Raw genomic sequence first — 24,129 nt, 5'->3', positions numbered from 1 at the left:
TAACTTCCGCTTCCGGTGCGGGTCGTGAGCGCGCGCGAGCGCAGCAGTGGGAGGCGGCGACCAGCCGGTGAGTGCAGGCGTCCTACCTCGACCTCCTGACTTCCGAGCGGTGGCAGTCGGGCCTCATCCCTGCCCGAGGCGTTCCGGGGATTGCCGTGGGTGTCGGCCGGGCCCTGAGGGCGGCCCCGCCTGCTTCCGTCCTGACAGGCCTCAGGCTGCGCCCCTCGCCCCTCCTCAGGCCCGAGTCCGGGCTTTGGGGTTCGGCCCGGACCCCGGTACCCCAGCTCCGCCCCTGCCTCTCACCCATCGCTTCGGCTCAGGGCCTCAGCCTCTCTTTTTAGCCTGCACGCCTGGCCCGCTTCACATCCGACCTTTAGATCTCAGCTGCCTGACCATCTTCATCCTCTGTCCTCGCTATTCACCTGACTCACCCCCCTCCCCAAGCAGCATGCCCCTGCTGTCCTGTTGCTTCTCTCTACTAACCTATCTTATAGCACTGCTCCACCCCGCCAACCCCCGCACCATGCATGGTTCCTGCAGAGGGATCTTTGGGGTTCTTGTGAGCCCAGCCCTGGCAGCTAAGGATCGGTTTTAGGCACTCCTTTTATTCCAAAAATTCCATTATTTTTTTTCCAGACAGCATCTCTCTATGAGGTCCTGACTAGCGTGGAATTTAGTACACAGACCAGGCTGGCTCCAAACTCAAGACATCTGCTTATCTCTGTCTTTCCACTGCTGAGATTAAAGACATGCACCATCACTCCCAGCCATTTAAAAAAAAAATTAAAGCAGGCTCTCCATATTTAGGCTACACTGGACGGTGTAACCAAGGCTGGCTTTGAACTCAAGACAATTCTGCATCAGCCTTCCAAAGACCGCCCACTCCATAGTCTTTCATAAGGACTTTGGTGCACAGAATCTAAGATGATTTCTTTCCCAGGAGGAGGTTTTACCTAGGTCCCCGAGAGCTTTCTCATAGATCTCGAGCTACTGCCACAGGACTGTTAACGAATCCTCTTGTGCGCTCAGCCTCCAGGTCTGCAGCAAGGCTTCTCTCTCCTGAAGCCTGGGGTTTAGCATCTGGATCAACATCAACTCTTTAGAGGACTGTAAGTCTTTACCATCCCTTTGATATGTCTGGTGCCCTCCTCTCTCAGGTAGAGAAGCCTCAGCACGATGTGGCACGAGGCTCGGAAGCATGAGCGGAAACTTCGAGGCATGATGGTGGACTACAAGAAGAGGGCAGAGCGGCGTCGGGAATACTATGAGAAGATTGTGAGTGAGCAGGCTTCAGCATGGGGTGGGCGGGGTCCCGAGGGAAGGGTCCTGGGCTTGGAAGTGTGTCAAGGCAAGAGCTCTTTTTCCTCAGAATCCTAGTTGTACCCCTCCCCGCCTTTTCTACTGTGACTATTTTCTGTGGTGTTGGAGATAGAAGTCTGGGCCCTGCACAAGTCTTCTACCACCTGAGCTGCCCTTACCCCGTCTCTTGGAGACAATCCTGGTAGGTAACCCAGGCTGTCCTCAGACTCATAGTCTTCTTGCCTGTGTCTCCCGAGTGCTGTGTTTACAGTCCTGTGCTGTTGCCATACTCAGCGATAGTCATTTCTTCAGCGTAGTGGTTGGAGTGAACTTGAGGGCCTCTGTTTGCATCTGCCTAGTATGTCTGGTGCAGCCCCGGTGCATTGGTGTCAAAGACGAAAGACTCTGTGGCTCTCTGAACATTCCAGGAGTAAGACCTCTGGAACATTCTCTGCTCCTCCATCAATGCGTTCCAGTGCCCAGAGCAGCTCAGCCATCCTTGAGGCTTGGCTTGGCATCTAGCAGCAGTGCCATCAAGATTCATTTGACTTTGTCCCCTCTCTTCATTGCTTTTGGAGGAAAATAAATAAAAAGACAAAGCAGACTCCATGCTTTGGCTGAAAAGTCCTTGAGGCCCCTGCATGGCTTTCTGGGACACCTTTGCTGGTCTTTTCCATATCTGCCATCATAGATACAGCTTTGGTCTGTGATGCCTTACCTTGTCTTGACTGGCTTGGTTTTGGGACTGTCCCACAGTGTGAAGTGACAATTGCTTACCTGGCTCAGTTCTTTTAGATTCTTGTAGACATCCTATTAACTACAGTTGCTGCCCAGCCTCTCTGTTCCCTTTGCCTTCAGTCTTGTCTCCAGAAGCCCATTCAGCAGACTAGAGAGGTCTTCGTGAGGGTAAAACTGGTCCCATTTCTCTCGTTCCGAATCCTATGGCTTGTGGGTGTCTTTGGGAGAAAGCCAGTTTCTTTACTGTAGCTTTCAGGGCTGTACGTAGTTTGGATATTCTCTATGAGGTGCTGAAATTGGAAACCAGGAAAGGGCTTATGTCAGGCAAATGCTCTACCACTGAGCCACACTCAGCCCCTCACTGGGGGATTCTAGGCAGGGGTTGGGAGTAGGGGGGTGCTTTACCATTGAGCCATACCCGTAGGCCCCTGCCGTTCTGGTAGGTTCTAGGCAAGTAGTTTGCCACTGAGCCACTTGACCCTTAATTTGATTTTTTTTTATTTTCTATTTTATGTATATGAGTACACTATCACTGCCTTTAGATAGAACAGAACAGAGCATCAGATCCCATTACAGATGGTTGTGAGCCACCATGTGGTTGCTGAGAATTGAACTCAGGACCTCTGGAAGAGCAGTCGGTGCTCTTAACCCCTGAGCCATCTCTCCAGCCCCCCTTAGTTTGATTTTTACCTCTCCTCCAGATTCATGCCGTTCTCCTCTCTGCCTGGCTCCCTTGTTCAAGTTGTCCAGATCTGCTGGCTCTCTCTATGTTGCCTAATGTTTCCTTCTGCATGCAGAATGTTACACTGTGTGGAATTGATTTGGCTGCAGCAGAGGAATGAAACATGAGCAATTGGTTTTAACACTGACAGACTTTTGTCTCCTATCTTCAAAGAAGTTTTGTCCTGAGGTCTGAGACCTCTGGAGGCTCTGGCTCTTCTGCCTTGTTCTACCCAGCAGAGAGGAAATGAGAGAAGGGGGGCAGGAGCTCTTAGGCTCCTTGGTGAGAGACTTTCTGGGTGTTTTCCCATGACCCCTTGTCTGGATAACCTGATCGTCCCACAGGCCCATTCAGCCTCAAGGAAGTTGGCACATGGATTCCCTTCCTGGGGGGCTCGGCCATGTGTGTGAGGGGAGCACTGAATCGGGATGTAGAGGTGGGCGGGCCGTCTGCCAGTGGAAAGCAACTGGGTGCAGCTTCCTCACAGGCTGACTGGGGGTGGATGTGTAGACCAGTGTGTGCTTGCCTGTTGGGTGTTCTGTGGGTTCTCCTTGGGGCGACTTGAGTGAGGCACAGCAACACACCAGAGAGGACTCCTTGAAGGTCGAGCCTCGTGACTTCTGAGTGTATTTGGAGTTACATACAGAGCAAGGAGGACTCAGCCATGCACATCACCGGAAAGTCTACCCCAGCATGGGAGAGCTCCGAGCCACAGCTACAAGTGGCTCTACCAGTGTTCCCTGTCTGTGGCCCTTGTCAACGACTGTGTCTCTGTGGCAGCAGCTTGGTGAACGTGTCCAGCTAGTAGTAAACTTCAGAGCCACTTACGTGGCATTCATTTCCTGAACCAGGAAGGAATGTCTGAACAGGGAGGGGACAGCCACACTGCTCGTGTGTAACTGAGGCTCCCGAAGGGTTAACTTGCAGGGCCGGGATGTGGCTCAGTGGTGAGCGCTTGCCTAGCCAGCGCCATCCTAGACACACAAAGAAAGGAGAAATAGCAGACTCAACAGCCCCTGTGATTGCTGGGTAGAATGGAGTTTGGGTTCAGACCAGTGGGTGAATGATACGGAGGGGAGCTTCCCGAGCTTTTGTTCAGGGCATTGATGAGGAACAGTCTTCACTGGGTGACAGGAAGAGCTTGACAACAAGTGTCTGTGAGGCTCTTTGTGATGTGAACCATACAAGCAACCAGTGTCCAGGGCAGGACGGGAATGTGATCGGCATCCAGATGTGCGGAGCGGAGCGGAGCTTTGGGAGATGGCCAGGCCACTACCTATGGCTGCTGGGGTGGTGTAGGGGGTGCGGGGGTGAGGAAAGCCAGGCTGGGATGCGGCTGCCTGCAAGCTTGTCTGTGAGCAGCTAGATTTGCATCCCTGATCATTCCTGGTGGCTGCTTTTCTTCGAGTTTTATGACTTTTCTCATTGTCCCAGTTCTTGTCAATATTTTTCCTTTTGAGATTGGATTTTGCGAAGTCATACGGGCTGGCCTAGAATTCACTGCGTAGAATTCAGGTCACAGGCTACCCCTCCAACTCACATTCCTCCTGCCTCAGCCTCCTTGATGCTGGGATTACAAGTGTGTGCCCCCCGTGCCTCTTCTCTAATTTGGATAAAGAAGTGCAACCTACAGAACCTGATGGGTACGCTCTTAATTCTTGCATTAAAGGGAGGCAGAGGCAGGCGTGTTTCTGAGTTTGAGGCCAGCCTGATCTCGATAGCAAGTTTCAGGCCACACGGGGCTACATAGTGAGACTGTCTCAAAGGAAAAAAGAAAAAGAAGTACAATCCCCTGTTGATGCACAGGTGGGAAATGTGTCTCCTGGAAGGCCCAGCAGGCCCTCTGCCGGGCCAGGCATTCCCCTGAGCTCCTCATGCCAGCCCTTCCCTGTAAATAAGGTCATCACTGTGGAGTGTAGGGCTGTCCTCTATGTTGAACTGTGAGCCTTAGAGGTGGAGCTTGAGCTGTTGGGACTGGGCATCTGCTAAAGCGTTAAAGGAGGCAGTGAATGACAGGGAACACGCCCACATGGACTCCTGCCCTGTCTGAGCCCAGAGCGAGCACAGCCTGGTGGGTTCCAGTGGATTCAGTTGATCTGTTTGCCTGCGGTGCTGGGGGTGGAGCCTAGAGACTAGCCATGCCAGGTCTGTGCTGCGCTCAGCCTGGATTTAGCATCTCAGGAAGATCCTTTGCGGTATGGCTCACAGAGCCAGAGTTGGGAGAAACTGACTGTGTGGGTGAGTGAATAAAGAAGCTGTGGGCTGGGAGATAGCTCAGTGGTTAAAGCACTTGCTACAGCAACATGAGGAGGGCCAGTTCACATGGTGGCCTTTCTGTCGTTCAACCTTGGGAAGGCAGAGATGGTTCCCCAGATGGAGCTGGCTAGCCAGAGCAGCCCTACCAGCCAGCTCCGCATTTAAGTGAGTGAGAGGCCATGGCGTAGTGAGAAGGTGGGAGGGTGAAGGATGATCCCTGACATGCGCCCCAGGCCTCCCCACACATGTGCACCTACAGGTGCCCACACACATGCAAGCATGCACACACATGGAAGTGGAGAAAGGAAGGTGACTATGTACATACACTGAAAGGCTATTTACCTCACATCCAATGTGGAGCACAAGCCAGGGACACACTGGAGGCAGAGGCAGCTGGAGCTCTGTGAGTTCAGTAAGTTACATGGTGAGACCCTGTCCCAAACAAATCAAACAAACAACCCCAAAACCAGAAGGACAGTATGGCTGGTTTCTGCACGCCAGGTGATGCAAACACAGAGTGGTAGTTGTGGGCTAGGTGAGGTGGTCTTCAATGCGTGGAGTTTCCACTTTGCAAGAAGAGGCCATTGTAGAGAAGGGAAGCATGGTTCACACGGAGAGGTGCGTGTTAGCTGATACACTGCACTCAAGCAGTTAAGGCCTGGGCTGGGGCATCTGTCAGAGGGAGAGCATTTGCCTAGTATGGGCGAGGCTCTGGGTTTAATCCCCAGTGCAGTGAGGGAGTTAAAAAGAAAGTAGTTGAGCATAGGTTCTACGCTTGGTACGTTTTACCACAGTAACAATTATCCTAAAATTGGAAAAAATAAGCAAAAGGTAGAAAGGAGTTAGGCCTGTCTGCGGCTGGATTACTTCTGCTTGATGCTAGTGTGATGGATTCCAAATGCAGCCTGTGGCTCTGCCTCAGTTTCCTCGTGGGAAATGGGTGTCTTAGGGCTGCAGGGATTGAGCTGGGGAAGTTCTCACAAACAGTGCTGTTTGAGAGCCTGGCTGTTAGGGCTCCTTGGCTTTTCCACAGTGTCACACCCCCAAGCATGCCCTGCCCCCCCCCCCCCCCCCCCGGGCACTTTACTTGGGCTCTGTGGCTGTCACTTTTGAGATGCAGATCCCTCCAGGGGCTCTCACACACTTGCCAGACTCCATACTGCACGTGGCAGTCCCTAGAGTCTTGGCCTCAGACTAGCTGGAGGCCCTGTGGCCTGAGGAGCTGAAGAAGGCAGGCAGATGTGGCAGCCCCAGGACTTGATTTCACAGCCACCCAGCTGCACCCTGTCAACTTTTTCACTGTGAACTCAGAGTCTCGACAGCCCAGTAACCGGCAGAGTCATAGGAGCAGGGTACCAGCTGTGGTCACTGTGGGTCTTTGCACAGCACCTGCATCTACTTCCTGTGCGAGGGGGGTGGGGAGGGAGGAGGTTGGGGACAGACAATGACATGGAGCTGGGGTGTCAAGTATGAGCACCTTGGCCACTGGGAGGCTGTGGCTTCTAAGAGCTGAGTCTTCTGTCAGAGAGGATTCTTTTCTCCTCCTGCCTGATTTACAGGCCTTGAGAGCCCTTTGGGGACTAGGCCCTGGGGACAGGTATAGCAGTGAGCAAAACAGATCCCTATCCCCTGGGAGGGACATTCTGCTTCATGTTCTTGTGGGAGGTAGGTGGTGACGAAGTTAGCTGAGCTGGAATAGCAGGTGCCGGTCACTGCCCTGAAGAAACTTGAGGACCCAAGGCACTCATGTAGGGTAGCTTGGGGAGGCTCTAGGTGATGTGGGGTGAGGGAGAAAGTAGCCCTACTAAGAGGGAACAACAGCGAAGAGGCCCATAAGCCTGGACCAGAAGAGCGGAGGAAAGGCAGGGAGACACCCAGAGGGTACTGGGAAGAGGAGGGTCATGGCTTTGAGGGACAGGGAAAGCATTGCAGAGAGCAGAGTAGCCACTTGCTCCAGGGGGAAGATGGCCAGTGGACAGCAGGAGCCAAGCAGAGGATGTGCTGAGACTCTGGCAGAACTGTGGGAGCCAGCTCGGCATTGGTGGAGTAGCATAGGAGCCCTCCTGTGGCCCTCCTGGTCGTGTGATGTTACCCAGTGACTGCCAGGCCAGGGCAGTTGTGCTTTCCCCACCATGGTTTATTGTTCCCATGATGCTTTTGTGGTGATGTGGCTTATGGATTTGTAACCCATCTCCCAGCCCCAGGATCAGGATCAGGATGACAGACTAGGTAGGCTCCCACTTAGGTGTCCTTTTTTGGGCTGGTTTTGTTTTGTTTTTTTTTTTTTTTTTTTAAAGATTTATTTATTATATATGAGTACACTGTAGCTGTCTTCAGACACCCCAGAAGAGGGCATCAGATCTCATTACAGATGGTTGTGGGCTACCAAGTGGTTGCTGGGATTTGAACTCAGGACCTCTGGAAGAGCAGTCAGTGCTCTTAACTGCTGAGCCATCTCTCCAGCCCTTGTTTTATTTTTTAATTTATTTTGTCAAAGACAGGAGGTGGAGGTGCTCACCTTTAATCCTGGCACTCAAGAGGCAGAGGCAGGTGCATCTCGTCAAGCCAGACTGGTCTACAGAGTGAGTTCCAGGACAGCCGAGGCTACACAGAGAAACCTTGTCTTGAAAGCAAAAAAAAAGGGGGGGGGGCAGGAAAAATTGCTCAGTGGTTAGGAGCACTGACTGCTCTTCCAGAGGTCCCGAGTTCAATTCCCAGCAACCACATGGTGGCTCACAACCATCTGTACTGGGATCTGATACCCTTTTCTGTGTTTGAAGGCAGCTACAGTGCACTCATATACATAAAATAAATTTAAAGTCAAAACAAAATATGTTGAAATAAAAGAAAAATAATTTGTGTGTGCGTTATATACAGGCTTCTATTCTAGTATGTTAGCTTCTATTCAAGTATGTTAGCACTGGTAGAGTCTACCGGCCGATGTTGGGGATCCCATAGATGCTCCTTCATCATGCTTTTGACAGGATTTCTCCCCAACCCTGGCCAGTAAACAGCCAGGATCCCCCCTTCTCTGCCTGCCCAGTGACGGGGTTACAGGCACCCACTGACATGGTTGGCTTTTTGCACTGCTGTGCTCTGTGTAAGCAGCTTTCTTAGCTGTAAGTGCTGTACCACAGTTTACTCATTAGAAGTTCATGGTTCATTGCTGCGCTGTGGCCTTGAGGTAGGATGTTTGCCTCGCATGCTCAAGGCCCAGGGTTCAGTCCCCTACACTGCAGTGTTGCCTGCACCTCACAAATGCTCGTGAGCCCTCACTTCTGTCCCCTCTCACCCTCAGTTCTGGGGAGCTTCTCAGTGTGTCTCTCCACTTGATGCAGTGTTTGGGCTTTCCTCTGGCCCTGTGTGTTCAAGGCTGTGTTGTAGTGGATAGCATGTTGGTCCCCTTTATGGCTGAGTAATGCCCCGCTTTATACAGGTAGTCTGCTGGGTTGTTAGCACTTTCTGGCTCCCGTGAGCAGTGCTGGCGTGAGTGTTAGCATGTGTAAGACCTGTACCTAGAGGTGGAGTTGCTGGATCGTGTGATGATAATTTTTTGTTGAACTTTGTATTCATTGTAGTTTTTTTTTGCAGTGCTGTGGGTGGAGTTAGGGCCTCCTGTGTGTCAGGCAGTAGCACTGTCAGTCCAGCACAGTCTCAGCCTGGGTTACCTTGTGTGGGACTGAGTTTCCTGGTGCCTTGCTTGTGCTCTTGTCAGTGTCACTGTCCTACTGCAGATGCATCACTGCCCTTGCCCATGTGATGGTGCTGCCTCAGAGGCTGCACCAGGCCCAGGGCTCGCACTGTGCTCCAAATGGATGACTTGGGATGGGAGCAAAGAGGTGGGGTAACACTTGACAGTGTGTGTCTGTAGCTCAGGTAGGCTTTTAATTTGTAATCCTCTTGCCTTAGTTCCGGGATAGATAGGCCTTGCTGGCAGTTCGCCTCAGCTAGAGCAGAGTTCAGCACCCCTGGCCACGCCTGGAAGGATACTGTTCCCTGTCCCTCAGGGTGGTTAGGCTGTTGGTGCTGTGCATGTTGGCTCACCTGTGAGGTGTGGCCCAGAGACTTGACCCAGAGGCCAGGTGACACTAGGTCTACTCAGGGAGGCATGGTGGGCCTTGGTGACCTCTGACCTGTTCATCTCTGCAGAAGAAAGACCCCGCCCAGTTCCTGCAGGTACATGGCCGAGCCTGCAAGGTTCACCTGGATTCTGCAGTTGCCCTGGCTGCTGAGAGCCCTGTGAACATGTAAGATGGGGGTAGGGTGGAGAGGTGGGGGTGGAGAGGTGGATGGTGTCAGAAGGGACTTGGGGGTACTCTTGAGTCTGCAGTAGAGGCTCGGATAAGGTCAGACTTGTGTTATCAGACCAGTTGACTATCAGAGAAGTTGTATAGATGCTCACAATAGGGAAGGCATTAGGGCTGATTGAAGCTCCCAGGTGGCAGAGGGCAGGTTGCCAGAGGGGCCTGGTTCAGGGTGACTGTGCCTCCTTTAGTGGTTTAAGTTTTTTAAGTTCCTTGCTGTTTCCTGGCACTGAGAAGTGAGGTCCTAGCTTATGGACTGGCAGGTGGGTGACTTGTTGGGCCCCAAACCCCAGATGTAGATTTGGGTGGACGTCAGAGGAGCTTGAAGCGGTGGGGACTGGGTGCTTGGACTCAGTTCTGCCTCTCTGACTGTGCCCTCCCACCTCAGGATGCCCTGGCAGGGAGACACCAACAACATGATCGACCGCTTTGATGTCCGTGCACATCTAGACCACATCCCTGACTATACGCCCCCACTGCTCACTACCATGTAAGTGTCCTGCAAGACTGGGCTGCCTCAGCATACCCTTCCCCCTGACTGAACCTTTGTCCACTCCCTCCCTTAGCCAGAAGCCTAACCACCACCACCACCACTTTTTCTGAGGCCTGGGGCTTTGGTTCTCACCTTCTCTTTAACCCACTCCTCCCTAAAGCTCCCCAGAACAGGAGTCAGACGAGCGGAAGTGTAACTACGAGCGCTACCGAGGCCTGGTGCAGAACGACTTCGCCGGCAGTGAGTGGCGGGGCGGGGCGTGGGGCATGGGGGCCTGAGGCTGGACCACCTAGACAAGGCTCACCCAGGTACTTGCTGCTGGTCACCTTTGGTTCTGTCCTAGTGTGTGTACCCTCCCCCCTTTTGGGTCTGCGTCCATGAATCTGGCACAGGGTCTCTGTGGAGTTAAGAGACTGGAGGTCTCTGCCCAGGCCACATCTATCCCTTCCCTCTGATTCTATACAGAGCTCTTTTCCTAAAAAAGGAGGGAGGCAGGCACCAGCTTCATGGGAGAGGGGAAGAAGCTCTTCCTTGTTATGGGCAGAGCCCCGAACATGCCAAATCTGGCCTTTACTGTTCGCTTTTGTGAATGAGAGTCAATGGTCCAGGAGGCAAGGACTTTCCTCTGGGCTTCCCTGGGAGGGTGGATCCTCTGAGCAGGCTTCTCTGTCAGGTCATCAGGGCACACCTGCATGTGGCTGGGATGTGGCTCAGTGGTGGAGCACTTGGGTGTGTGAGGCTCTGGGTACCAGCTCAGGGACTGGCTCAGAATTCTCTCATGGAAGAAAATGTGCCTGCCTTGAAAGCCTGACAGCCTGAGTTTGCTCAGGAGACCCCAGCCCTGACCTCTACACACATGCCTCGTTACCTGTGCACATGGCATGCATGAGCAGATGGAGACTGGTTCCGTGCCCAGCACTGCAGACAAAGCAGATAGCACCGGGTGACCCTGCATGGCTTCCGGCAGGAGAGGACTCAGTAGTCCCCCCCTCTTGTGTTCTGTGCACACAGATGCTAGGAAAGTGCTCGCCTAGCGAGCTGCACCGTTAGACCTGGGATATTCTTCTTACTCTTTGTATGTTTGAGACATGGTCTTACTCTAGCCCGAGCCGGCCTAAAGCTCACGGTCCCCTGCCCCACCCTCCCCAGTGCTGCAGCTGGTCCCCAGGCAAGGACCGCTATGTCTAGTTTGATGGCTCCATTTTAGACAGAACTTGTGGGTGTCTGTCTGGATATGACATCTTCCCTGCCTCTGCCTAAGCATGGAGAGCTCACTGGTGGGCGCCCTGGGCCAGGGTCATCCACACAAACCTCTTCCCGGCCGGTCTCACTCCTCCCTGTGGAGTGTTAGATGGGTCCATGGGTCTGCAAGCCTTGCTTCTGGCTGACACAGGTGGCCCTGCATGTGGGCTTCCTAGTCCCAGACTTCTGTATTTCTAAGATGCTTCTATGTGCTTAAAATCAGAGGTTGCCACCTCCTAGCAGGCAGTGCAGCCTTAGAGTCAAGAAGTTTGTCGTTTGTCACCATGGTGCTGTTATTTTTTTTTTTTTTAAAGATTTATTCATTTATTTTATATAAGTACACTGTAGCTGTCTTCAGACACACCAGAAGAGGGCTTCGGATCTCTTTACAGATGGTTGTGAGCCACCATGTGGTTGCTGGGAATTGAACTCATGACCTCTGGAAGAGCAGTCGGGTGCTCTTAACCGCTGAGCCATCTCTCCAGCCCTATTTTTTTTTTTTTTAAGATTTATTTACTTATCATATATAAGTACACTGTAGATGTCTTCAGACACACCAGAAGAGGGCATCAGATCTCATTACAGATGGTTGTGAGCCACCATGTGGTTGCTGGGAATTGAGCTCAGGACCTCTGGAAGAGCAGTCGGGTGCTCTTAACTGCTGAGCCATCTCTCCAGCCCTGGTGCTGTCGTTTTTGCCCTTAGTCCAGGCCACATGGTTCCTTGCAGCTGGAGCCTGGGCTTCTCTTAGTCCTTCAGTCACTCCTACAAGCAGTGTGTTCTGTGCTGCTGTGGGGACGGGGCCCCAGGGAGAGCCACTGAACAAACCTAGGTGGTCTAAGGGATGCTTCGCCAAGTGTTCCTGAAGGGAAGACAGACAGCAGGGCCGATGTGTGCTTTCTGCTAGCCCAGGGAAAGTAGATTCTAGCTCCTAAAATTAGGTAAACAGAGGTCCTGGAGAACAGTGTTGAAGACAGGCCAGCGAGCACTGGGAGAGGGCAGTAGGGCCTTCTGCTAGGATATGCAGACTAGGCAGGAGTCTCCTAGTCCCAAGGAGGGGCCATGCTTTGTCACCTAGCACAGACCCTGATGCCCAGACAGAAGAGCTGAAGCACTCAGACTGCCACAGTGGCCCAGCACCAGAGCTGCCCTAGACACTGAAGCAGGAAGGCCTCAGGTTCAGGGCTTGCCTGAGAGCCTGAACAACTTGGAGACCCTGTCTCAAAAAGAAGGCTGGGGATGGAGTTCCATGGTAGAGGACTTGTTCGGCCTAGGTTTACTCTTTTTTTTTTTTTTTTTTTTTTTTTTCCCGGAGCTGGGGACCGAACCCTGGGCCTTGCGCTTCCTAGGCAAGCACTCTACCACTGAGCTAAATCCCCAACCCCCTAGGTTTACTCTTATGCTCCTCACTTGTTCCCTTTAAAGAGGAAGGGGAGCTTAGCTGAAGGGAAGGGAAAGGACTCACATGAGCCCCAGTCCAGAGCTGAAGGGAGACTGGCTGCCTCAGTACCCTGGGAAGGAAGTTCTGAAGTGGATGCTGGGGGTGTAGGAGAACAGGATCATCAGACACTCCATTAATAGAAGCCAACCCACGGGAGCACACGGGAGCACACGGCAGCCAGTGATGCCCAACACTTATAGGCCTTTATGGTTCTGGAGGCCAGAGAGGCTCCATGACAGTGGTAGGGGCCCTTAGGTCCAAAGTACTTACTCTCTGTCAGGGATCCCATTTTATAGAAGAGGGAGCTGAGACACAAGGGTCAAGGGTTAACTTAACGAGCCAGGTCACAGTGTGAGTGGGTCATCTGGCTGATGTTATATACTGTGGTCACTTGGGTCCTAGACAGAAGAGTGATTTGAGATAGGTGACCCTGCCTTGGTTGTCCCCCTCCCACTCCCTCCTGTGTCTTTGTGTCCCACTGCACTCACATGTGCCTGGCTGGGCTGACCTGTGTGTGCCTCTCCTTGCCCAGTCTCTGAGGAACAGTGCTTGTATCAGATCTATATTGATGAGCTGTATGGAGGCCTGCAGAGACCCAGCGAGGATGAGAAGAAGAAGTAAGTCAGGGTCTGGCCTGATGGGGTGGGCAGGGACCGGCCTCCCTACCCCTTCATGTCAGCCAGCACTTGATGGGTGCTGCCTTCATATATGTGGAGAGGGGGAGGCAGTGACAGTAGACAGGCTCCACCCAGGTTTGTCGCTCCTGCCTTGCAGAATGGGAGGTATAAGTCCTGGGGTGGGCTGAGGAAAGGCCGCCCTCAGAGTCAGCTTTAAGTCAGGAGCTGCGAGGAACGTGGCTGATGGGGAGTCATAAAGTTCTGGTGCCAGCATGTAGCGAGTTTGCAACCCACAGGGACCTGGTGGCATCAGTGCTGCCAGCCATCTCAAAAGCCAGCCTGGCTGGGTGCTCCGACCTGGGAGCAGCCACATACAGGATCTGTTTCTTGACGCTCAGCCGTGGCTCGGGATAAGGGTGCTGGGATGAGGCAGGGTATAGTAACAGTTGAAGTTGGCAGTGGTCTCTGGCTGGCCTCTGAGGGCAGAGCTGAGGTACACTCTGTCCAAGATGACTCTGGGGTCCGCTTGTATCCTGACAGGGGAGGCCAATGTGGGCAAGTTTGGACGGTCCAGGACAGTGCCTGAGGCAGGAGAGAAAGGTGGACAAGGAGGACTTCTTGGAAGAGGAGGCCCTGTACCAGGACAGGGATGGGAAGGACCAGGCCATAGTGGGGTGGACTGGAGTGGAAGAGCTCAGGTGGATGTGTGTAACACTGTGGGGCTCACCTGTGGCCCTGTTCCTCCTGGGTACCCCTGGCTCATGGCTCTTTTCCCAGGCTGGCAGAGAAGAAGGCTTCCATCGGCTACACCTATGAAGATAGTACTGTGGCTGAGGTAGAAAAGGTGGCCGAGAAGCCAGAGGAGGAAGAGTCACCAGCAGAGGAGGAGAGCAACTCGGATGAAGATGAGGTCATCCCCGACATCGGTGGGGTCCCCTCTCTGCCCTCCCCACCTGCAGTCCCTGGGCATCGGTTTTGTGTCTCGTCCCTCACCCTCTGTGGGGTACCCGTGCTTACAAGCCCTTCCCCCGCCCCATCCCCCGCCCCCAGCTACAGGGCCTCAGCCTCTTGCTACTTCCAGCTTTCCCTGTCCCCTATCCCCTGTGTGCCCCTTCCCCCAAAGCCCCGCCCCATTTCTGGGCATTGATCTAGAAGATTCTCCCACCTAGGAGCCAGCCCCTCTTCTTCTCCTTGGGCTGACCTTGCTATGCCCTGGGAAAGCAGCCTTCCCTAGTCCTAGAGCTTATCCTCCAGCCCCTTATCCTCCAGCCTCTGTCACTCACACTCCACTGTCATCTCCTTCCACCACCCCCACCACCACCCCCACCACCACCCCCATGGGCTTGCCCAGCAAGAAGACTGCCCCCTCTATCCTACTCTTTCTGATGCACATTCGGACTTAGCCCCAGGCAGAACCAAACTTCTCATCTGTCCTTCTTTCCTTCCCTCTATGTCCTTCCTGCCCTCCTTCCACATGGGTTCTGCTGCCCCACCCCACCTCCATGTCTTTCCACCTCCCATCCTCTTGTCTTTCCTGCACTCCATCACAGACTCATCCATCCACCCCACTGGTCCCTGCTGTGCTGTGCTATGCTGTGCTGCACTGCCCAAGCCCCAGCTTGGGCCTCAGAGCTGGGCCAACACAGATGCTTCCTCCCTGAAGGGGCTTCATCTGGCAGACCTGCCCCGACTTGGGGTGCTCCCCCCCTTCTCCTGGGCCTTGGGTCCCTGACAGCCTTTCTCTTGGTGCAGACGTGGAGGTGGATGTGGATGAGCTGAACCAGGAGCAGGTGGCTGATCTCAATAAGCAGGCCACAACCTACGGCATGGCTGACGGGGACTTCGTCAGGTGAGAGTGCTGGCTGCCATGTCATACTCTGGCCCTGCCCTGGCTTCTGCATCACATGCCTGCTGCCAACAGCTGTTCTCAGCCTGTGAGCTATGAACTTGAGGCCCCACACTCTGCAGAAACAGATCTGGTCATACAATGTGACCTGGAAGCTATGAGCTCCTTGGGGACAGCACCCTCTAGTGGTCAGCCGTATGCATCGGTCATATGATAATGAGCTGGCCTCTGCCACTGCCTGTACGGTCATGCCACACCAATCACTTTCTTTACATCAGTGGCACCAACAGACCAGAGACAGTTTTTGTCTGAAACTAGGGATCAGTCCCGGTCCCTGCCCTAGTCAACCTAGAACCCTCTAGCACAGTGGCTCTTCCCAACCTGCAGTCCTGTAATGCAGTTCCTCATGTTGTAGTGACTCCAACCATAACATTTTCATTGCTTCTTCATAACTAATTTTTCTGGCACTATGAATTGTACATATCTTTGGACATACGGGTTCCCCACAGGGCAGGACCACAGGTTGAGAACCACTGCTCTAGTGCTTTTGCCTTTAAGGGAGTAAAAGTGTTTGTTGCTGCCACCACCACCCAGACACACACACACACACACACACACACACACACACACACACACACACACACACTGGTGCATTGCCCATGGACGTGCAGGTACCAGAGGAGGACATCAGGTCTACTGGTCTGTCAGCGTACACCCCTGAGTCACCTCCAGATAACACCTGTCACTGAACTGGAGCCATGCTGTTGGTCAGAGGCAGAAGGTCATGAGTTCAAAGCTAGCCTGACAGAACAAGACCCTGTCATAGGGAAGGGCAGGAAAGGATGGGGCTGCGGCCACCATCCCAGCTCTGCCTTTCACAGTTTCAGGCATAGAGTTTTCTTCTGCATTCTCCCTTTTGTTTGGTTCTGGGTTTTTATGTGTAGGGGTGTTTTGACTGTTTTGACTATAAATCGTTCTGTGCATCATGTGCAGACCAGAAGAGGGCACTATGTCCCCTGGAGCTGGAGTAACAGGCAGTTGTGAGCTATCAGATGTGGGTGCTTAGAACTGAACTCAAGTTCTGTGGAGGAACAATAGATACTAACCTCTGAGCCATCTCTTCAGCCCCGAGTGCCAGCACAGAGGGGTCCTAAAGAGGGTGCCTCACAACCAAGTCCAGGGCATATGGCACCCTCTAATGACCTCCAGGAGCACCAGGCACACATGTGACAGACAAACATATGCACAGGCAAAGCACATGGAAAACACATCTAAAACCAGCTTTTTTAGGTGCTCAATGAGTGTCGAACATATCAGAGAAATTAGATGTAGTAGCGCACACCTGTGATTCTGCAGTCCAGGGCTGAGGCAGAAGGTCATGAGTTCAAAGCTAGCCTGACAGAACAAGACCCTGTCATAGGGAAGGGCAGGAAAGGATGGGGCAGTGCGTGCCTACACGTTTCTTGGCTACTAGGACTACATATTGAATTCAAGACCAGCTAGCCTGTAACAGCAAAGCCCTGACTTGGACAAAGGACAGGGCTATCCAAGAATCATGGCGTGACATCAGGTCCCTGCTGTCTTTGCCGCCTTTACCAGGGCTCTACCCACTCTGGGACCCATGCCCTTCATGCTAATTCTGACTTCCTTCGCAGGATGCTACGGAAAGACAAGGAGGAGGCAGAGGCCATCAAACATGCCAAGGCCCTGGAGGAGGAGAAAGCCATGTACTCGGTGAGGTCTGGGTAGGGTTGGGGGGGGGGGGGTTGTAAAAGTGTATCTCCAGGGAGGGCACACCCCTTACTGTCCTGGCACTCCCCACCTAGGGCCGTCGTTCACGGCGACAGCGAAGAGAGTTCCGGGAGAAGCGGCTGAGGGGCCGTAAGATTAGCCCTCCCAGGTAGGATTTCTCCCCTGGGCAACCCTCCTCAACTGCCAGGGGCTCAAAAGTGGAGCCTGGCCTCGACTTCAGCAAAACTGTGATGATGCACATGGTTGACAGCCAATAGAGCTAGGAGTAGCCTGGGAGGCCACCTGCCCCACCTTCCAGTCACCACCCTGCTGGACTGGGGACTCTTGGGGAGTGGAACAGGAGGCTGCTGGGGGTGGCTGGGGGAATTGTGGCCAGAACCTATGACCACCTGTGCTGGTCAGTGTCATGTCTACAGGGTCTAGACAAGTGACTCCATTCTAGCTATAGTTTTCTTCCACTGGGAAGTAGAGAGGCCTAGGCAGTCTTGAGAGAGGATTGGGTAGAGCAGATGAGGCTAGTGAAGACTCTGGGCCCGGGAGCCCAGGCATATGCCTGGTGAAGGGTCGGGAGTGATGGTGGTGTGCAGTGAGGGTAGCTGCAGGCCACAGGCCTGAGCTGGGACCTTGGCTCCTCACTAGGGATGGTGCCACCCTAGGAAGTCACTTGCCCTCACAGGGACTGTTTCTCCCGTATGAAGAGTGAATCCTCAGATTTGGGATAAGTCACTGAGTTAGGTTGGTCACTGTTTTCACGACAGCATTGATCTGGGACTGGTCATCATGGCTTCCAGTGCGGCATTGGAAGGCCAGGCAGGGCCAGGGCTGTCTGTTCTGGTTGCTGTTGCTCAGAGTCTCGTGCTGTAATAAGGAGACAGCTGTGTGGTCCCCATAATGAGATGGGGTGCACAATCTGCAGCACTGGAGTTCAGGGAGGGATAGGGCCAGCTTCACACCAGTCAGCCTGGTCCCAGCTCTCCTGTCCTTCCCTGTTCTCTCCGTAGTTATGCCCGCCGAGACAGCCCCACCTATGACCCCTATAAGCGGTAAGTGTCAGTGCCCTGGAAGACGCTGTCATTGATACTGACCTTTTGGCCATGCCTGTGGCAGATGGCATCCTGTGGTCTGTGGGTGGGGGTTGGGTCTTCATCAGTGTTTTTAAAATTCAGAATCTCTATTTTCTTCCAATGTTAACGTACAGACTTGTGATACAATCAAATATGACATAAAAGGACATGAATATTGGGTGTCTTTAACACAAGATTCCTAGAATTAGAAAGGCCAGGCACTGACAGGCTCCAGGGTGCAGTCCCGGGGTGTTGGGTTGTAGAGGGCAGTCCAGTCTAACTTCCCTCTCTCTTTCCTAAGGCCAGGGGGTGGGGCCTGGTGGGCCAGGGACCTTTTGTTGGCCTGCTTTTCCCTAAAGGGAAAACACTGGGTCCTGGGTCCGTATTTTATGGGATGGAATTAGTTGAGTTCCTCTCTAGGTTGACAGGAAGACCTCACTGTGTTTTGCTTCTGTTCTAGGACTGGAACCCAGGGTCTCTTGCATAGGCAAAGCCTTCTTTGCATTACACCTAGTCTTTCGTTTTTTAACTAGCACAGAAAGCCAGCCTTTTTTTTTTTTTTTTTTTTCTTTTGTTTGTTTTGGGTTTTGTGGTTGTTGCTTATTGAGACATTGAGACAAGGACTCTTATGTAGCCCTGGTTGTCCTGGAACTCTCTATGCTGGCCTCAAACTGAGATCTGCCGGCCTTAGCCTTCTCACTGCTGGGATTAAGGGTGTGTGCCACTACCCCTCCCTTCAAACCCCCCACCCCCCATTTTCTGAAAAATTACATTTATCAGTCTGGGTCGGGGTGGTGCACATGTGCCACAGGGCTGAAAATAAAAGGACAGCTTAGAGTCAGCTCTCGTTCTACCGTTTAGATTCTGGGATTGACCTGAGGTTTTCAGGCTTGGAGGCAAAAGCCTTACCTGCTGAGCCATCCCACCAGTCACAGACTTATTTAGTAAAAAAAATAAAATAAAAATTATATATATATATATATATACACACACACACACACACACACACACACACACATATATATATATTTATATTTTGAGACAAGGACTTTCTATGTAGCTCTTGACCTCGCAATGTATGTATACCATACACACACACACACACACACACACACACACATATATATATTTATATTTTGAGACAAGGACTTTCTATGTAGCTCTTGACCTCGCAATGTATGTATACCAGGCTAGACTTGAATTCATACATCCCACTAGGGCTCTGGTACAGCTGGGGCTCTGAATGCTGCCTCTCTTTTGCCCGCCCTCTGGCTGCAGGTCACCTTCGGAATCCAGTTCCGAGTCCCGCTCCCGCTCTCGCTCCCCGAGCCCAGGCCGCGAGGAAAAAATCACTTTTATCACGAGTTTTGGAGGCAGCGACGAGGAGGCAGCTGCAGCAGCTGCTGCAGCCGCCGCATCCGGGGCTGCCCCAGGGAAGCCCCCCGCGCCTCCCCAACCGGGTGGCCCCGCTCCAGGCCGTAATGCCAGCGCCCGGTCGGTAACGCTCGTGCCTGCCCTAGCTGACCGCCGGGTGGAGGGACGGGCCCCCTAGGACGTTGTCGTTGACAAACCCCGTCCTCCCGCAGCCGCCGCTCCTCTTCGTCCTCCGCCTCCAGGACCTCCAGTTCCCGATCCAGTTCGCGCTCCAGCTCGCGCTCCCGCCGTGGCTATTACCGTTCTGGCCGCCACGCGCGCTCTCGCTCCCGCTCCTGGTCCCGCTCGCGCTCCCGTTCCCGGCGCTATTCCCGCTCCCGCAGCCGTGGACGACGGCACTCAGACGGTGGTTCCCGCGACGGACACCGCTACTCACGCTCGCCAGCCCGGCGCAGCGGGTACGCGCCCCGCCGAAGGAGCAGGTCTGTGATAGCGACGGGGCAGGAGCGGGTACTGGGGAGGCGGGCTGTGGACAGACCAGGCCAGCCCTCTTCTCTTGGGAAGCACGTGATTGGAAGAAGGACGGGGTGGGTACCCAAAGTATGGGGCGGGGCATGGAGGTATCTCCTTGGCTTTTGCTTGAACTTCCCGGTCTACAGGACCTGGGAACCTCGTGGGCAGGGCAACATCCTTTGAAGAAGAGGGAGGGTTCCCAGGGGACAGAGGAGCGTGGGCTGTAGCTGTTTTTAAGTTTGGTTGGGGAAAGCAGCAGTGGGGAGTTTGTATAGGGCCAGGCTTAGTGACACAGCTGGAATTTCTTTGTAGAACAGACACAGCTATGGGGCCATCAGTCATTAATGGCTAGGCGAGCCGTCATTTTTCTGTTGCTCTCAGGAGGCTGAACATGCATGTTACCAGACTGAGTATGCACTCAGAACTGAAGACGAGTACTAATCAGCCTAGGGAGATTCATTAATTATGTGCTTGGAAAATGGCTTCTGGGTCTTTCCTGTAGCATGACCACAGGGGAACGGCGGCAGGGGTGGGGTGGGGTAGGGCAATCACAAATTGAATGCCAGCCTGGGGTGACTACTTTCTTGAGAATACTACTAGTGCTCCTAGAAGGGAAACCCTGGGCTGTGCAACTGATGCAGAACCTGTAGATTGGTGTGGAGCAAAGTGGATTTGGAAATTGGGGTGACTCCCTGTAGGTCCCTGGAGCCTCACAGCCCTCCTCCTCCTGTTACACCTAGGAGCCGCTCCCGTTCAGGTGACCGCTATAAGCGGGGTGCCCGGGGCCCCAGGCACCACAGCAGCAGTCATAGCCGCAGCAGCTGGTCCCTCAGCCCTTCCCGAAGCCGCAGTCTGACCCGGAGTGGAAGCCGAAGCCAGAGCCGGAGCAGAAGCCGCAGCCAGAGCCACAGCCAGAGCCAGAGTCACTCGCCATCGCCCCCAAGGGAGAAGCTGACCAGGCCAGCAGCATCCCCTGCTGTGGGCGAGAAGCTGAAAAAGTGAGTTAGGGGCCTGGCTGGTGCTGAGGGACCCCCCCTCAGTTTATTTTGAAGGGAATGTAGCAGTATCCTGGCAATTCTGGGAGGTGTGTGCACTGCAGGGGGGGGTCAGGGCCATCATGGCCTTGGCTTGAGTAGGCTGTCAGGGATGTGGTCCTGCCTAGGTTATAAGGGTTAGAACATATCCTGAGGAGTCTGGAGCTCATGGCTGATGCCAGTCCTGAGGCTTATGGTAAAAGTGGCATTGCCATTTTCTCTCAAAACCCAGGACCGAACCTGCCGCTGGTAAAGAGACAGGAGCTGCCAAAGTCAGTAAGAATTTGGAACTCGCCCGTCTAATTCCCGTCAGCAGCAGTGTCCAGAGCTGGGCCTGGTGGGCCTGCAGGGGGCCCAGGGGGAGGGGAGAGCCAGCCCAGGGACTGGGGAAGGGCTACCCAGGCAAACTAAGTCCCCTCCCTGCCTCCCATGGGGCTCCAGCTGACCCCTAAGTCCAGACTCTTGGCTGAGGTGGGCTGGGCGAGCTCTGGGCACCCACGCCTGTCCCGCCCCTTCTCCCGCAGCCCAAGCTGACCCCACAGGAGAGGCTGAAGCTGCGGATGCAGAAGGCTCTGAACCGCCAGTGTAAGTCCTGCCTTCAGTCCAGCTGGGGCTGTGGGAAGAGTGGGCTGACCTCTCTTGAGCCTGCCTGAGCAGGTCCAGTTGGTGTGGGGACTGTGAGCCCAGCCCTCAGCCTCACACCCTTTCTCCCTCCATCCACAGTCAAGGCGGATAAGAAGGCAGCTCAGGAGAAGATGATCCAGCAGGAGCACGAGCGGCAGGTCAGGCTGTGCTCGGATGGGCAGGGCATGCAGGTAGAGTGGGGGGCCGGACCACCCCTCATAGCTGTTTCTGCTGCAGGAACGCGAGGATGAACTGCGAGCCATGGCCCGAAAGATCCGAATGAAGTAAGGCTCCGACCTGTGGTCCACCCAGCCTCCTGTAGTTGGAGCCACCTTGGTCCTTTCACTGGTTCTGAAGCCCAACTACTGCTGTCCTCTTCCCCTGGCAGCCTGCCTGCCTGCCTGCCCGCCCTCCACATGCCCCAGGCCTTTACCTCCTGACCTCCCCATACCTGGCAACTGTCCTTTGGTGTCTGATGCCTAACAATTGGTGACGTGAAGCTGCCTGTGGCCAGTCTTGTGGCCCAAGAGCTTTTTCTTCTTCTCTTCTTTCTCTTCCTCCACTCTGTGTTGGGCCAGTCAGAGCCTGGGCCCACAGGCTTGGGATTTAGTTTCAGCTGTCTTAAGTCTGATCAGGTGGCTCTGGGGTGGGTACCTATCATCTTGGAGCCTCAAGTGGGCCATCCCCTCAGTGCCCACCAAACTAAGCGCTAGGATGACTACCTGAGGGTCTCTGTCAGAGCCTGGGCTGTTACACTGTGTATTGGCAAAGAGGGGAGCCGGTCAGGGATGGGGGCCTGCTCCTGACAGTTCTTTCTGCTTTGTGTCAAAGTAGAGGAACAAACATTTTGCTTTCTTGAGCTCAGTTGTCTTCCTCTGGAACAGTGGTGGGGATGGCTCCTATCTCTGTGGTAAGCCATGCCACCAACTGCTGTGGCACAGCCTGCTGCCCAGTGCCCAGGCCAGCTCCTGCTTGGTCATTTCTTTACAATATACATAATTTACATTTTTGTTTTTCTTTTGTGAGATAAGTGTTTCACAGTGTAGGTCTAGGTAGCCTGTAACTCACTCTGTAGCCCAGATTAGCTATGAATCTGTAGCAATCCTGCTTTGTCTTCCTAAGTGCTGGGATTACAGGCATGGAAGGCCGTGTTTATCTTGGTGTGAGAGGGAGAAGGGTGGAGAGAGAGAGAGAGAGAGAGAGAGAGAGAGCGTGAGTGCACATATCAGCCAGCCAGTGCACATGCATGTGCGTGGAGGCCAGGGGATAACTTGTGAATTGATAGCAGAACTCTCCAGCGTTGGACCTGGGGATGGAACTCGGGTTGTCATGCTTATGGCACAGTGTTTACTCTGAGCTGTCCTGTCACATGTGTGTGGCATGCTCATTGAGTGTCAGACACTGCTGTGGGGTAGAGCAAGAGCACAGGCATGGTATTTTCATGCCTGTACAATTCCACCAGATGATGATGAGTTCAAGACCAGTCCTAGCTGCGCTCACTACCTTCTCAAAGACAGAGCCCTAGAAGAGTCATTGGGGACTTTGCTCTGCTCTTTGGTCATGTTGGCTTCTGGCTCTTTCAGCCACTTTACCTCACCACCTGTCTGCATCAGCCATGTCCAAGCCTCACTTTAGGAATACGGTCCTTCTCACAGACCCCCTGGGAGAACAGGGCATAGACAAGGCTGCCAGGGTTCCCAGTCCTGCCTGTGGGGAGACAGTTGGCCAGCCCTCTACTGTGCTAGGCTTGGCTTTCCTGGTCTAGGTGGAGGTGTACAGCCCAGCAGGTGCTCACCCCTCCCTGTTGGTTGCCTCCCCTCTCCCCTTGCAGGGAGCGAGAGCGACGAGAGAAGGAGAGAGAAGAATGGGAGCGCCAGTACAGCCGCCAGAGCCGCTCACCCTCCCCACGCTACAGTGAGTGTTCCCCCCCACCCTTCCTGCAGTACCAGGGTAGGAGACCACTAGCAAGCAGCTCACCCCTGTGGTCCCAGCACTGAAGAGGTAGAGGCCAGCCTGGGTTACATGGAGAAATCCCCGCTTCAAATAAAAAGTTCACTTCCCCACCCCCCCAGTAAGACACCAGCACTGAGGTAGGAGGATGGCTAGATGATTTGGTATTTGGGAGCAACCTAGATTACAGAAAGACTCCACGGTACTATTTTCAAGTCTTTAACAGCCAGGTATTGTGGCACATCTCTAGGAAGGTACAAAGGCAGAGACAGGAAGCTCTCAGAGTTTGAGGCTAGTTAGGTCTACAATAGTAAGACCCTGGTCTCAAAACAAACAAAAAAACCAGTAAGACACTGCTTGAAGCATACAGACTGCATCTGTCCCTTTAGTGCTAAGAATGTGGGGGGGAGGGGCTTGATCCTGGCACAGAGATGTTTTGGCAAGGGTGAGGATGGCCCGTGGAGACTGGCTGGCATCACATCACCCTCCTTTTCTTTTCAGGTCGAGAGTACAGTTCTTCCCGCAGGTGAGGCTGATAGCCCAACCACCAAGGGTGACCCTCCAGCTCTTCTAGAAGTGCCCCGCGTCCCTCCTTTTGATACCCCCTCATTTGGTGGGGCTGTACCTGTTCCCTACGGAAGGCACTCCTCCCTCTGCACTGTCTCCAGGCCTGTTGGTGCATGTGTGGGTGCGAGGGAGGCTCCCAGCATCCCACCCTCATAGTCTTCCCCTTCTCTGCAGGCGTTCGAGGTCCAGGTCCCGAAGCCCCCATTACAGACATTAGGCAGAAGAAGAGTTGGGGGCTGTTATGCTGCTGGGTTTCTGTAGTGAAATAAAAGCTAACATTATTTAATGGACTTC

At 53.8% G+C, this 24,129-nt stretch overlaps 1 protein-coding gene across 3 annotated transcripts; it reads left to right on the top strand.

Annotated features, from left to right (window-relative positions):
• The first annotated feature begins 16 nt into the window (after positions 1-16).
• On the top strand, positions 17-24,125 carry Clasrp (CLK4-associating serine/arginine rich protein). 3 transcript variants are annotated; one of them, NM_001024294.2, is made up of 21 exons: positions 17-67; positions 1,158-1,275; positions 9,164-9,261; positions 9,707-9,808; positions 9,972-10,051; positions 13,027-13,111; positions 13,889-14,037; positions 14,864-14,960; positions 16,613-16,691; positions 16,784-16,857; positions 17,711-17,752; positions 19,052-19,267; positions 19,360-19,629; positions 20,401-20,658; positions 20,927-20,966; positions 21,219-21,279; positions 21,418-21,476; positions 21,556-21,602; positions 23,150-23,232; positions 23,770-23,794; positions 24,010-24,125. In NM_001024294.2, exons 2-21 carry the CDS (start codon positions 1,177-1,179, stop codon positions 24,050-24,052), a joined length of 2,007 nt encoding a protein of 668 aa, NP_001019465.2. In that variant the 5' UTR covers positions 17-67; positions 1,158-1,176; the 3' UTR covers positions 24,053-24,125. The 3 variants fall into 3 exon arrangements, with proteins under 3 accessions (NP_001019465.2, XP_063127863.1, XP_063127865.1); XM_063271793.1 differs by lacking the exons at positions 17-67; positions 1,158-1,275 and adding an exon at positions 1,370-1,501 and having other exon boundaries at positions 21,556-21,604; positions 23,128-23,232; XM_063271795.1 differs by lacking the exons at positions 17-67; positions 1,158-1,275; positions 9,164-9,261; positions 9,707-9,808; positions 9,972-10,051 and having other exon boundaries at positions 10,134-13,111; positions 13,889-14,021; positions 21,556-21,604; positions 23,128-23,232.
• The last annotated feature ends 4 nt before the right edge of the window (positions 24,126-24,129 follow it).

This window comes from Rattus norvegicus, chromosome 1 (assembly GCF_036323735.1).
Source record: "Rattus norvegicus strain BN/NHsdMcwi chromosome 1, GRCr8, whole genome shotgun sequence".
NCBI lineage: Eukaryota > Metazoa > Chordata > Mammalia > Rodentia > Muridae > Rattus > Rattus norvegicus.
Note: the sequence above shows the minus strand (reverse complement) of the source record. Positions and strands in the feature narration are given on the sequence as shown.